Genomic DNA, 14,931 nt, shown 5'->3' on the forward strand with positions numbered 1-14,931 from the left:
ATCGTTTCTTTCATCCATCCCCCTGAAAAACGACAGATAGAGGTTCCACTGTATATGTGTAATTGTATATTCTGTAAATACACTTTTGTGGATGGGTAAAAGTGAAAACTTCTTATGTCGCGTTCAGAACTTTTGTAGACGATTAAAAGACATTGGACTCGCATCACCATCACCGTTACTACATAATCGAGAACTTTTAAGTGTTCGGAAGGTTGGTTGTACTAATTTAAAGCACGAAAGCGTTATCTCCCTTCATAATGGCTGATTATGCCGGTGGTGTAACCCCAAAGCCGTGGAAGAAAGGACTCCGATCCTAGCGGAATATCTTAAGAAGTAATCCTTGCGTGATATACCGCAGGCGAAACGGAACTCTTTTACAACCTACTCCCTTACTTAACTCTTGCAGTATGAGGTATTAATTGCAGTGATGATCCTAGAGGTACGTAGTGCACCTTAGCGATGGCATTTGTGAAGAGCTGATGCTGCGCATTTAGTTTCCTTAATTAAGAAATATATGCATTCCTTTTTCATGTTTCGCAGTCATTATTTGGAATGTTAAATCAATAAATTCTTGCTCGTAAGTTTTGTTGGCCAAAGGGTCCACCAGATACGTACGTATGCCTTTCCGTTTCTTTGTCACATATATGAGCCATGTTTGCTATATCAGTCGCAGTTTCTTGCAGCTCGCTTTTGTTTCACTCAAGTGACATCTGCATTATATTTTTCGTGAAATAATATCACGTTAATATCTTTTCTTATATTACCAATTGTAATTCAAATTGCTTTTATTGAAGTGTCGTGGATGCACTTTGTGTATTATTTCCATGACGTTGCAGGCATAACACTCAAAATGGACCTTTTCTTCAAAAGATCGGCAATTTTAATCGCATCATTATGCAAGCTTAGTAGACTGTTTAGGGTAGATAATGAAGATATTACACTGAATGATAGAAAAAGTCTTCCGAGGCAGGATCGTTCTACCACCTTCCACAGTTTTCGTCTGCAAAAACAAATGCCATATGCTATTTCACATAACTACTGCAAAAAGTACGGGAACAATAAACATACATCAAAGCAAGCATATGAAGTATCAAATAACAGCGACACAGTTTTATCAGTTATCTTTTGAATATTCAGTGGAAAATACCAAAATAATAAAATGATTACGTAAATGCACTAATTAAGTGCATAGAAAAATGGCTTCGTCGGTTGTGCATTGGCCTAATGATTGCAAAAGCAATGATTTGCATTATTTTTATTCAGTACGGCGCACATAAATTGTTTGAATAGTTGTTATTAAAGTAAGGAAATTTAGTGATGCAAAAAAAATATCACCTTTCGTCTGGATTTATGCTTAACCCTTTCCGCGCGGCTGGACGTGAATTCACGTCCAGCGATTCCTAGCTAATGGCGGCCCGACGTGAATTCACGTCCCATACCCGGCGGCTTTCATAGCGGCACCACTGCGTCCAAGTCGTTCGTAGGGGCTTTTGCGGGCTCACAGCCGTCAGTTACACTCCTACCATCGCTTGGGGAAGGTCAGTTCTTCTTGCTGGGGTGAATATTATGGTCGAAGACGCTTTCACTTGGAGGTACGTAAACATTTTTTTTCCTTGTTCTATTTAATTTGCTGTTGTAAATATGTGTGATTTGCCTTTTATTTACCTAATTGTGTGTTGATATATGTGTTATAGATATGTATTTTGATAACTAGGTATATGTTTTTCAAGTAAAAAAAATGAAAATTTTCAGTTAATTTTTTTTCGACTTATACGGCGATAAATTGTCGTTATCCAAAATATTCTTCGAATATTCTTCACTAACTAGCGATGAAATATGGCATGATGAAGCATTGAATGCATTTTTTTTATCATTTATTGTGCATAGATCCTATTTTTATTTTAAACATCCATGTACCGTGTATTCATTATTTCTTCTTATTACTCCCTACACAAGATACTGCAGCAGCAAACAATCGATTGCAGAATTCAGGATCTGTAAATATCCCGATCCTGTGTTTTGATATTATTTGTTTCCTTCATCTCCCTTCAATTTGGGTGAGTCAATGAGTAATTATGTTATACTTTTTTTGCTTCGAAATATTTTTTGGCGAAACGTAGCTATTTTCTATTTTTGCTCAAGTAACATTTTCATTTATTTTATTTTTCAAATGACACTTATGCGCTCCTAAATTTTTATATTTAATCCTTGGACCAGTGCATTACAAATTCATGCATAAATTGTTAATTTTTCTTCGTAAACTCGTACCTATTACTAGAAAGTATAAGCATATAATGCCTTCATTACTGAAGGTTGAAAGTGCTGTTGCTGTTATTTGTGATTAATTACCACTATCATAATGCTGGAAACATAAAAAAAGACACGATATCAAAGAACATTTTGGTATTCTTGTTAAAATTTTGCGGTCCTCGCTTGCTGCGTAACAAAATATCTTTTTTCATTGCGAATGACAATAACTTTGTGTTCTTGGTATCTGCATAATCAGGAAATCAAGAAAAATAATTATCCGTGGAAGTGTTGTCATTCCCGTTAGAGATTTGGCTGTTCAGGAAAGGATGTTTTGAAAGTTGGATTTGAAGTGGTCGCTAGCAATATCTTTAGTAGTCTTCGACATTTCACTCTTTTCAGATACGGTTCACTCTCTCCTTATATTCTTTTGTTTGATCAATTGCCGGGGTGGCGCGCGACCTTCTTGGCCCTGCTTTCGGAAGTTTCGCAGACACAAAGAGGGTTTATTGCCACGTGAAAAGCATTAGGGATGAGGGTGTTGGGGCGGAAGAACCCTCAAGCAGGATGGCGTCAGAGGATATTTTCTTATTATGAAGCAGAGTTCAATGGTCTACCGACTGGCTCGGGGATTCCCTCTGAGAATATTTCGGAATGCATGTCATCTCCCGGCGGTAAATAGCTCTGCCCATGCTCTGTGTAAAACGGGACGGCCGCTGGTCTCCGGGTACCTGCAGGTCCGACCCTTATAATCCTCCGCAGGCAAACACCCTACCCCGGCCTATGACAATGGGAGTGGAGTAGATCTGAGTTATTCTTCGGCATTTAATAGCATAGCGATACAAGCTAAATATTTTCTAATGAATGCTATACATACCATATTTAGAAAGTGTTTTTAAAATGATGGAAAACGACACCAAACTCGCCATAGTTTTTTATAAATAAACAAAGATCATTTTGCTATTTTCGCTAATTTCTTCATTCATCATTGAACCAATATGTTACTAAAATCAGGTCTTTCTTTTTTTAATCGAGATCTTATAAATAGTGGAAAATTATATTATTATCCAAAATGTTTTTTTAGTCCATAAAAGTATGCCATCATACTATGCTTTCATTTATCATGTTTCAGAATGGTTAAAATAAAACTCGGGGAGGAAAAAAAAGAGGTGTGGAGCAATCCACCCTTAGGGAGAGTCCTCGACCCTCGACTTCTCAAGTCAGTCCCCCGCGCACTCTGATCCTCAGGATATTACGGAGGACATTCCTCCACCGGAGGACATTCCTCCACCGAAGTCGAGGAGAATGGCAGCTTAGGGAGTAATAACCTCCACGGAGGAACTCCGGAGGCTGCTGACACTGTTGTGAATAAGCTAATGGAGGGTCACCTTGATGCTGGCCATTCATTATTTATGGATAATTATTACAACAGTGTCAATTTGGCCCACCAACTACTGGAGTGGAAGACCTAATGTACCGGAACTTTGAGAACTAACCGGAAGGGTAATCCTCCCCAAATTAATTCAAAAAAATTAAAGAAGGGGGAAGTTGTGAATGCCTACACTGGTGACGGTGTCTGCGTCATGAAGTGGAAAGACAAGAAAGAAGTACTGATGATCAGTTCGCAGTATAGCGGCGAAATGATTGATGTCCCCCGCCGAAGGGGAGGGAGAATTATTCCCAAACCTGAGGCGATTGCAAGATACAACGAGGCGATGGGGGGCATTGATCACACTGATCAGATGATGTCCTATTATCCAATTGAGCGAAAAACTCTCAAATGGTACAAGAAGTTGGGCATTCACATCTTCCACCTTCTCCTCCTCAATAGCTATTATTTGTATAAGAAATTGCATCCCAGATATTCATTTTATGACTTTCGGCTTTCGGTAATCAAATCTTTACTTTCACCTGCTTTCACTCGCCCTTCAGGCCCTTCCCCTTCAGTCCCTTCCAGAGGCGTAGGCTTATCAAGGCATTTCCCTCACACCCTTCCAATTGACGAAAAAAGCAAGAGGAACAGAACGGTGCAAAGCAGGTGCCGGGAATGCCAGAAGAAGGGGATAAGAAAAGACACAACGTTCTTTTGCCCTGCTTGCGAGGGACACCCTCCCCTCTGCGTCGACACATGTTTCATAGCTTTCCATGAAAATATGCGATTGTAAATATTTGTACATAATAATTTCAATGATGGAAACTGTATTTTTCTATTTGTGTATAATTAATATGCTTTCTTGCTCTGCAGTCTGATGAAGTTGTAATTTCTGTTCTATTTTTACGTTTATATATTTGTAAAAAGTATTGTGAAAGGATTTTGTGTTTATTTAGAATTTGTGCGATTGCATTTTGTGTATATTATTTATATGTTTAGCGCTATGTAAAAATAAATTATACCTGTTTTAAAAGTTTTTTTTTCCTTTATAAATCCTGCTAGAAACTGTGTTAGTTCTTTCTGCAAAATTTCGTAACGAAATTTAAAAAAATATTAGATTCAAATGTCAAAATAACATACAACATATTTCATTCTATTATTTCACAGAACAGAAGAACGAGTGCGGGAAATAGCTATTTAGCCGTTGTAGTTTTAGCAGATCGCGTTTTTAGCAGAAAAATATCAGCATTTGCAAAATAATTACAAAATTGATAAATTATGAATCTATGGAATTTTAAATAAAAATAAAAATAAGACATCATATTGCATTACTATATTTGAAAGGCTTTGCATTTTTTCCCAGCATAAGGGGTAGCTAAAAGCTTAGGAGGGATATATGATCGTAAAGGGGCGTTGATACTACCCTGCATAACTAAGAGCGGCCTCAAGCGTATGGCTGAGGACGTGAATTCACGTCCGTTGAAAAAATTTAAATTTTTAGCATTAACAATTTTTTTTTTTTAATTCCTGAAGAATAATTGTTTCTTAGGTACAGTATTACTGAAAAACCCAAAAAAATGCATTCAGTCAGGGAAAAGCCATACAAAAAATAGCCTCAGCGTTGAAAGGGTTAACACGTTGCGAACGGATGGCGAGAATTCTCATTGGCATTTAGGTGCGTCAACCTAAACAATTTTAAAGCGTACAATGCGTATTCGTTAGTACGTTTTCAGTTGTTATTCCTTATTCATAATGAATTGATGCATCATAACTTTTGATTGGGTGAAGTTATATTCTAAACATTAGCTTTTATAATCATGTCTAAACCGAAGGTATTACGCCCTAATTACACCTCCACCCAGAATCGCCATTCCTAGCAATTGAAGTACCCCGGTACGCAACGTGTTAAGTTTATCAGATAGAAATTTCTCTGTAGCCATACCAATCCTGTTCCTGTAGTATTCACAATAGGTATGTTGGCTGTTATTTGCTCCACCTCCGGTAAAGCGACAATTCGCTGTAGCGAGTGCTTATTTAAGCTCCGTGGGGTCTTGTTTTATCAAGGTTTGAACGTAGGCACACATCCTTGTTAGTGGGGTTCTTGCGGAGGGATCAGCATTTTATACATATCAGTGCTTACTTTCAATGATAGGTTTTCATAAAAATATAATAAAAGAATTGAACCAATCAAATATGCAAACCTTCACATTAGACCCAATCATTTTCTATGGATTAAAAGAGAATTATGGATAATCTGTGCTGTGAATTCGTTATTTGAATAATAGATAACTTGTCAGCGAATATCGAATAGTGTAAAAAGCTCATTATTCACGCTACTCGGTGATTCAACTATTCGAATGTGCCATCCATAATTTATTTAAACATTTTTATACTATTAAAACAATTTTATCATAAATGGAAAATTTTGAAATAATTTTCTCTATAAAAATTTGCATTTGAATCGTATGCATTTGCCAATGGTTTAAATTGGGGTGTCAACATTGATAAAATTCTTTCTCCAGCACTATCAAGTTTTCTTGTAAACCTTCCTCCTCCAGTTTTATACAATTCAATCTGCTGAGGAACAATTAAATTAAGAAATAAAGAATAACTTACATTTTTAAGTCAAAGGCAAATGAAAATAACCAAATCATAATGCTGATCATTTTGCGCCTTCTTCTTTGAACAATCATAGAGGGCATACACCTACTTGCTTGTTTAATTATCCTGTCTGGCAAACGGAATAGCACTGCCTTGTTACCTCCTCCCAAGCAGTGATTTTGTTAATTGTTCTCTCCTAATACTTTTAAATTATGGCTTTCTTTTCTCCCACCAGTTCAATTACTAGACTTCCCTCAAAAATCATTAAATTTCTTCCCTTGCTTTGCCATATTATCAATCACTTGAGTTGATTAGAAACATAACCATCACAATATGTCTCTGCCCCATTCCTGAGGTTTCTTCGCATGTTTATTTAATGCGTTTCAAAATTCGCTCTTCAAATTTGTTTACGTTGTTGTCATTGCGACAGTAACGTCATCTACCGGATTTCTGAGCAACTACGTGCTCGAAGCAATAACTATTTGGAACTAGGGGATGAGACTGATTGTTTCTTGCAACCCAAAATAAGAGTTCCAAAACTTCATGGAACCCATAGCTATCGAACCAATAGTGGAAGTTTCTTGCAACTGGTCATCAATTGAACCAAATAAAGGAAATGAAGTACAAAGACAGAATAAAATATGAATCTTGTTTTGGTGTAAATGAAAGATACCTATTTCCAAGGCTGTCTTTGTGCGGAAAAAATGAGAAAATATTGAATGCCATAAAAATTTAGAAAAAATTTTCCTCACATATACAGTAGAACCTCGGTTATACGACCCTCAGCTACACGATGACCTCATTTATACGCCGATTTTTTTTGGTCCAGTGAATAACCCCATATGAACCCATGTATTTCCAACCTCAGTTATGAAACTTTTCACTTATACGACGAACTCGGTTACGAAATGCATTTTTCCAGTCCAATGAGATAAAACACCTCACTTATACGACTTTTCAGATAACTGCTCTACGAGAAGATTGCGGTACGCGCACCGATTTTAGTCACAGGAGCGGGATTAGTATGTGCTCATCACATAGATATGTCAATGAAGAATAATAAGTTTTAATAATGAGTGATGCTGTTTATTAGATGTTAATTTTAACTGCAGTAGATGATCGTTAATCCGGAATATCTATCTCTACAAAAGATTGTCTAGAATTTTCCAAGGTTATGTTTTCCGTCGCCCCAGCAAAATAACATCTAAATGAGCTGTTAAAAATCCTCTCGTACCAAAAATTTGGCTTCCAAGGTCATCCATAAAAGATTAACGTGTTTGTATTATAGACGTAAGTCGATGGTGATTCAACACGATGGTAAAAACAGCATGCATGGTCTCATTCCTCGGGCTAATTCCACATCTGCGGGACGAATTGAGCCGGGGGAAAGTTGCTTACGCGGCGCGCAGATCAAAACTGACCCAACTTGTATCTCAGTGGGTTTAAATGAAACAAAGTTGGACCTTGAGTAGCTATTTGCTTGAGTCTGCCTGGTGGCAAGTTTTTATTTTTAAACTGAACGAGAGTTAGTACAAATGCCTTTGGAGAATAACTCGCGTCGTCAGTCGTAACATAATCATTAAAGTCAAATTCAAAACGCGAAGATAAGGCAGTTCCTTTCAACTCGGGAATGATTTATAACAATTATATCAAAGTACATAGTATCCGGAGTTGTGATCAGATATGGGGAAGAAAAATATTACGTGAAGATGAGTCACACGGCTTGCGAGTCGAAGTTCCCGGCCCTAAATTCGCGGAAGAATGCCCACAGAGAAGCTACACCCAGTAGATTCATTCTACTACTGCTATAATTTCATGGGAAAATTCTTTTTTAGTGCATAAACATCATTAAGAGGGGAGATTTTTCCGAGCTCTACCCCCCGAGGTACTACCTCCACCCCCCAAGTGACACATCATTTGTGGTGTTGCTTGTGGGGAAATAAAATTATTAGGCTTCAATTTTTTGCCTCCAAATGAGTAATTGCATCCTGGAAACAAACTGGCCCCTATAGGAAAGGATTTCATGCTGAATACCAAAAAACCTCACATATGAAACTTCCTCACTTATGAAACTCTTTTTGGTTTTCCGCTGAAAGTTTCATAAGTGAGGTTCTACTGTAATTACGTTTTGAGGGAAAAAACCAAAAGAGTGGTGCAATGGCAAATAGATGCAGAGAAAATATCCAGAATGAAGAGGGAAAAAGCCTTTAAGTCGTTCACTCAGACCAAAATTTGCAATTCATCAAAAGAATTTGGTAGATGGAAGTTACAATGAAAACACAAATCTTCCTCATTCCCCCATTTTCTCATAATTTTTAAGCAAAAGTTGCTATCCATTGATGATGAGTTGGTAACATCATTACAGTTCCAGTTAACTAGTTCCGGGAGAAACACTCGATGAGGGAAGGACTTGCTCACAACAATGTATATAACAACAAGCCCTAGTGAAAGAGATGCGGATAGGTTGGTTGCATTTCACTGATGGGTTTAAAAAGAAGCACCAATTTGTGATATCATTTACTTATTTGTGAAAGTGTGAAGGCTGTCAATTTTTTGCCGGTATTAGCTCGAGAAACAGAAATATATACAACTCATTATTCACCCCATACTATCACAATTGAGAAAAAAATAAAATTGGCGAACGAATGTAGTGACAATAAATGCAGAGGACGTACGTACCATCCATGAGAAGCCAGTGGCCGGTCAACACCCAGATGCAGACAATGAACAGAGCCAAAGAGAAAGATAACATCTCAGCCCCTGTAAAGCGACCACACACACCAAAGGATATCCTGAAACAGGAAAACAGCAAACAGGACAGAGGTTAGATCAGGAAACCAAAGCATTCTTATCACAGAGCTTGCTGACAAGACACTTCTGACTTCAAAGTACACTGACCTCACACACAAACATATATTCATCTCAATACACAAACATCCATTTTTCACCAATGCATGTTACTTAGCATATAGACTTCTGTTTAAAAAAATTAATGTCATGGAGTCACAAATAAAAAAAAGTCCACAGTGATAACGCAGCTGAACCCCACCCCCGTACAGGGTCATAAACACTAGCAGGCCGTTTGCAGAACAGAACAAAGGCCGTTCGAGGCAGAGTGGAAGAGAAAAGAAATCCAGGAGGGGCTTTGAGCAGCAAAGGGATTATCATTTGTATCCCAGGCTGTTGTTCTCACCCTCTGAAGCAAACGTCAGATCGATCCACTGACACTAGCCACTAACACTCTCAAGATCCCTCGCAAAGGGTACCTGTGAAATTAAATGCCTACCACAGCTCCTCAATCGCAGTCATTTGTCATACAGTTACATGGTATTCAATGCATTCTATTACATTGCTTTTGGTTGAAATGCAATCGATTTAAATAACATACAGACGAATTTACGTTTGTTTCTCATACCTGGAATTCGTGTCCAAGTTCCAAATGGGATCCAATTCATTGAGATTATAAATATCATAAAACAGCAGATTACCGATTCTCCGTGAGTTGTGGATCATCCGTGCATGAGTCCACACTCGTTTGACGTTTTCGAAATGTGTTAAAATATAAAATAGGGCGCAACAGCACCTATAGGATATTTTCATTTCAATGCAAGGGGCTACACTGGGCTCATTGTTTCCATCAGAATCCTCTTTGTAAAATGGAATTATGTATTTGGTTGCAGACAAGGAATATTTCAAGTTTACTAAGGCGTCTGCTCCAGCATTGCATCAGCGGTGGGAAAAAAATCTCTAGATTAAATTTAGGAGATTTTTCAATGGTTAACCGATTGTAAATTAAGAGAAATGTTATCAACGATATTTAATAGTAAATTTCATATCGCAAATTCAAAATTATTGCCGTGGCCTCGTACGCGGTTGAATACGGCCCGAGGGAACTGGAAATTTTGTTGCACCGTGGCATGTATCTGCTGAGCCTAGTCGAGGTCAATCTGGAGAGGAAGGGAATGGTGGAGGTGAATGCGGGAGGCAGGGGGGGAAGGGGGAGTAGAGACAGCATAGCCAGGCGTAGACAATAGGGTAGTTTCATTCATCAAAGACAACCAAAGGCATCGATTGCGATTCGTTACCCACCATTAGTGTATTCATAACATACAAATTATTTGGTTTTAGAAACCCCAGTTTAGACGAATGTTAATTTTCAATTTTAACCTCATTTGAAAAAGGCCAGATTGGTGCCAATGTGATTCCACTTCACGTGACGTCACAGGGACCAAAATGCTATACGAGTAGAGAGGAGTTTTACATTGTCTGAGATTACCAATGCATGCATCATACCAGGTATCTCATCTCTAGCCAGAATAGAACCCATCATATTAATTGGTGTCGTGCAGTTAAGCTGTGGTCCATAGGAGGTACTTCACCAACGTTTGGTGAAATTTGGGGCCTGTATCCAGATTGGATCCCTCTCTCCCTCAAAATGCATCACTATTCAAACCTAAATGGACCTTGCCACAGCCATCTTTGCTCTACTCTAGCAGGAATCCCCAATGACCCTGATTCCTTCTGATGGATAGTGACTACATGCATATATATACACATTTATACGTATCCCGATTGCATCCATCTATCCCTCAAAATGCATCACTATTCAAACCTAAATGGACCTTGCAATAGCCATCTTTGCTCTACTCTAGTAATGTCATCATTATAATGAGTGTGACTTACTTCTTTCCATCTGAGCATGGGCGAATCACATACTGGCACATGGGGAGCAGGAGAAATGCAAGCGCAACCGTTGCAATGACTGAAATCCAAGCATAAAATATATATTATGAAACATCAACCATCATGTAACACTCATAATAAAATTCTACGCAAAAATACAAACTTACACTGGCAATAAATATATCAGTATTGCATGCAGACACTCTGACACCAAAATTTTCTCACAGAGAATAGGAGAAGAAATCAAGATAGTCATAATTATTAAATGAAGCCATTACAAGTGAAAGTGAAAATTTTCAAACTTAGGTAATTAACAAATTGAACCACTTAATTTACAGCAATACCCATACGCTTCACTTCCAATACGCTATTATATGCAGGCACATAAAACATTTTCAAAATTGCCTTGACAATCATGCAAATGTAATCACTGGAATATGTATGTCTTACAAGGGGAGACCACGAAACTTGCTCTCCCTTTTTCAATGCTGTATTTTTTACGGTATTCGGAATGGCAAACAAATATCTGAACTGGTTGTGGTTCCATTGAATGGGCCTTAGTTTGGCTGTAATTAATTATTTTTCATGCGGTACTTTCTACATGCCGTATAACAAGTTAAAATTTCATCACCTCCGTCAAGCGCCCACTGTGGGGTCCTGCGTTTGCGGCTCTGTGAAGATGATTTTTTTTCTTCCTTTTTTTCTTCATTTCCCCCCCCCCCCCCCCCCCGGCTTCGATTTAATTTCAATTGCAGTAATCCTAGGCTGGAGGAGACATTTTTTTACCTTCGTAATGGTTCTTTGATATTTCAGCAGGCCTATTCCCAACGCGGAGATAGGAGTGAATACTACACTAGAAAGGGTTGGTGTTCCCCCGAACTCTAATGTTCGGTGTAGCTCATTCTGATCAATTTTAAAACCAAATATGAGTTCAGCTTTTTCCGAGAGCGCTTAAAATTAAAGCTTGGAGCGTGCATAAAAATTTAATTAAGAAGTACACAGAAATGATAAAAATTCCCTTGTCGCTCAAACACTATTGTAATTCACGTTGTTGAAAAAGGAGTTTACTTATAAAGCACCTAAATAGTAAAAGAACTATTCCCAAATATTATTCATTAAAAAATAATCGGAAATTAAATCCTGTTATTTCAAATAACGAGTTAAGCCAAATGTCTCTATCGCTCGCCGTATCCCAAATTGTCCGTAGCCCTTACTGCGTGAACACAGGAGGACCACCTACAAATGTCATTTCTTCGAAAAAGGCCACCGTTAGGCTCCCCTTCCATCTCCCTGCATGTTGTGGGGAAGGGTAGCTTAGCATGCATTGTTCTGGGGCAATAAAAATATGCCCGCGTTTCAGGACTTCGCGAACTCACTTTGGGTTTGCATCCGCTCCTGTAAAGTTCTATTGTGTTCACGACGTGTTTCACGAGTAATTCTCTCTTTCTGGTGAGCAGTGGTGTTCTAAAGAAGTAATAAAGTGTTCGAGTAAATCACACAAAGTGCAACTGATTTTTGATAACCTGCAAGCCAGGAAATCAACTGTTAAGTGTTGCTTGTTTTGCGTGTTTACAATGGATAGAGCAGGTACATCCAGTTCTCTAGTTCCATCGGAGAGAGAAGGTAGTACAGAATGCCTTCTTAATTACTCCAAAGAAGACGCAACCGGTGCGGTAATATACTTCCAAGGTAAGCCAGTTGCAGTAAACGATTCACCATTACATTTCTTTCACCGAACACCGTATAATTTATACTTGAATAAATAATTTTTCTCGATAGCATGCTTGCGATAAGAGAACATTTTGTCCGACATTCATTAATTTAATATAGGGATATCTTCAATTAAAAATTTGCATACTTGTTGAATAATTTTTATCGTCTCATTTCAAAAATTTTGAATTGATATTTCACAGATACTTTGAGGGAAATGGGTGTTATTCAGGACCCCTCAAATCTTGAGGTGTCGCAAAGGGAGGTGCCTTATCGGTGAGAAAGTTGTAATCAAATTTATGGAGATACTTGAAGAGAACATGTTCGTGGAAGAGGAAGAACTGTTTTTGGAGAACGAAGACGTGGAAGCAGATTTTGTTTCCGACAGTGAGTGCGAAGAGGAGTCAACAGAAAGCAGCACGCCCCCGTTGCAAAGTGCCGGTGAATCCTACGAGCCTTCACCAAAGTCCCCTAAATACGCGCGGGTTTCTTTGGAAACCAAAATTAAAGTGGTAAATCTCGCTAAGGAACACCCGAATTGGTCGCTAGCTACCCTACAGAAGCGAGGATCACATTTACTGAAGAGAAAATTTCAACTGAAGTCTTGGAATAAAGACTTTGAAAATGGGGGTACGCCGTTAGATAAGTGCGAAATGATAAAGAAATGCACCTACAATAGATTTTGTGAGGCAAGGAAAAGAAAGGAGCATGTTACGTCCAGATCACTGCAGCAGTGGGGGCTAGCCGTAGCGTATCAACACATGTCACCAGAATTTGAGTTTTCTACCTCCAGATCCTGGCTGATTAATTTCAAAAAGAATATAAAATTCGACAGAGAAAAGTGACTAATTATGTTTCTAGTAGGGACATAAAGTCTTTTGATGAAATATTGAAAAGTGCTGAGGTTTTCCAGAAACAAGTTAGTAAACTTATGCCTACATACGCTCCAGAATACATTATTAACACAGATCAAACTGGATGTGAGTATCGAGTTGATATAAAACGGACTTTAAGCCATCAGGGAGAAAAGGCCGTGCTCCTGTGTGCTGGAGACAGAAACAAAGTAACATATTCTTACACAGCCCAATACTCATTAACCTCAGACGGTAAACTCTTACCAAAAGTTTTTCTCTGTATGCAGGAAGTAGGGGGGTCATTCGGTCCTAGAGTGAAAAAAAATGTAGAGGAATTGGAGGAAAGGTGGAAGAACGTTGTCGTGACTTCTTCCAAATCTGGAAAATTGACGACTGATTTGTACAAGGTCTTTTTAAGAAATGTATTGAAGCCGTACGTATCCACAAATAAATTTCTTCTTATAATAGATTTATGGGGGGGACAAACAAACCCTGAAATTTACGATGACGTATTCATAGACGAAAATGACCTGTCAACGTGTCAATTAAAAATTATTCCACCGAAATGCACGCCAATTTGCCAACCCTGTGACATGTATTTTTATCGCCAGGTAAAACTATTCATTTCTAGGATTCAAAATTGTTCTTACTTACTTCAGGAGAACCGTGAAATAAGTTCGAGGGAAGACGAAATTCGTATACATTCGCTGGTGCACGACCAACTATCATCGCCGAAATTCTTCTGCATGCTTCAATACGCATGGTATGCGTCAAAACTTGTACAGACTAGAAGTTTTTTCCAGAATGTGCGTCAGGTCTGTTTCCCAGACGAAGTTTCGAGGACAAATTGTGTATGTGGGGGACAATGCTTTATTCGATGTTCTTGGTGCGCGATCAATATGTGTTTCATTTGTTTTTATGATGATTACCACCCAAGCACCTGTCCCCACAAACTCCCTGCGAATTAACAAAGGTATGCCAAATTAAGGAGAAAAAATTGGCAATGTCATGTTTGACGTTTTCCAGAAAAAGGTTTATTTCCCTTGTTTACAATGGAGAGTGAGTCCCTAAGAAAGTGGCCGTGTTCATTACAATGCAATCCTCGAAAGAACGGTCACATAAGTTCTGCTGGGAGAAGAGGGGTGCGTCATGAAGGGGGGGAGTGCTGTTAGTGACCTTTGGTCGGCAGTGGAGGGGATGAAGTGCAGTGTCGGGGATTAGGAATAGGCTGAGGGTTTTTTCAAAAACATTCATCCCTTGGGAATCCCTAAAATTTTTGCCCGAGGTTCCCGCTTTGGAAGATGGGACGGATTCGCACAGCAGCAAATAGGGTACCCCGTGGTGAAGGGTGCCCATTGTCGCCAGGAAAATAAAGGGGCGTACGATGATGGGAGCGGATGGGGAGGAGGCCTCTGGTCGCCGATGGCTTCCAGCAGGCTTCAGAGTGGACGCCGTTGACGCTGG

General features: G+C 38.8%; 1 protein-coding gene across 2 annotated transcripts in view; it reads right to left on the reverse strand.

The window, feature by feature from the left end:
• LOC124155342 (signal peptide peptidase-like 3) overlaps window positions 1–14,931 on the reverse strand; it is a 73,265-nt gene that overhangs the window by 21,075 nt on the left and 37,259 nt on the right. For both annotated transcript variants that reach the window (XM_046529080.1, XM_046529082.1), the window contains exons 4-5: window positions 10,904–10,982; window positions 8,900–9,012 (exon numbers count right to left, since the gene is read on the reverse strand). In XM_046529080.1, coding sequence (XP_046385036.1) covers window positions 8,900–9,012; window positions 10,904–10,982 — 192 coding nt within the window. The remainder of the gene's footprint in view (window positions 1–8,899; window positions 9,013–10,903; window positions 10,983–14,931) is intronic.

Source organism: Ischnura elegans, chromosome 3 (genome assembly GCF_921293095.1).
Source record: "Ischnura elegans chromosome 3, ioIscEleg1.1, whole genome shotgun sequence".
Taxonomy (NCBI): Eukaryota; Metazoa; Arthropoda; class Insecta; order Odonata; family Coenagrionidae; genus Ischnura; species Ischnura elegans.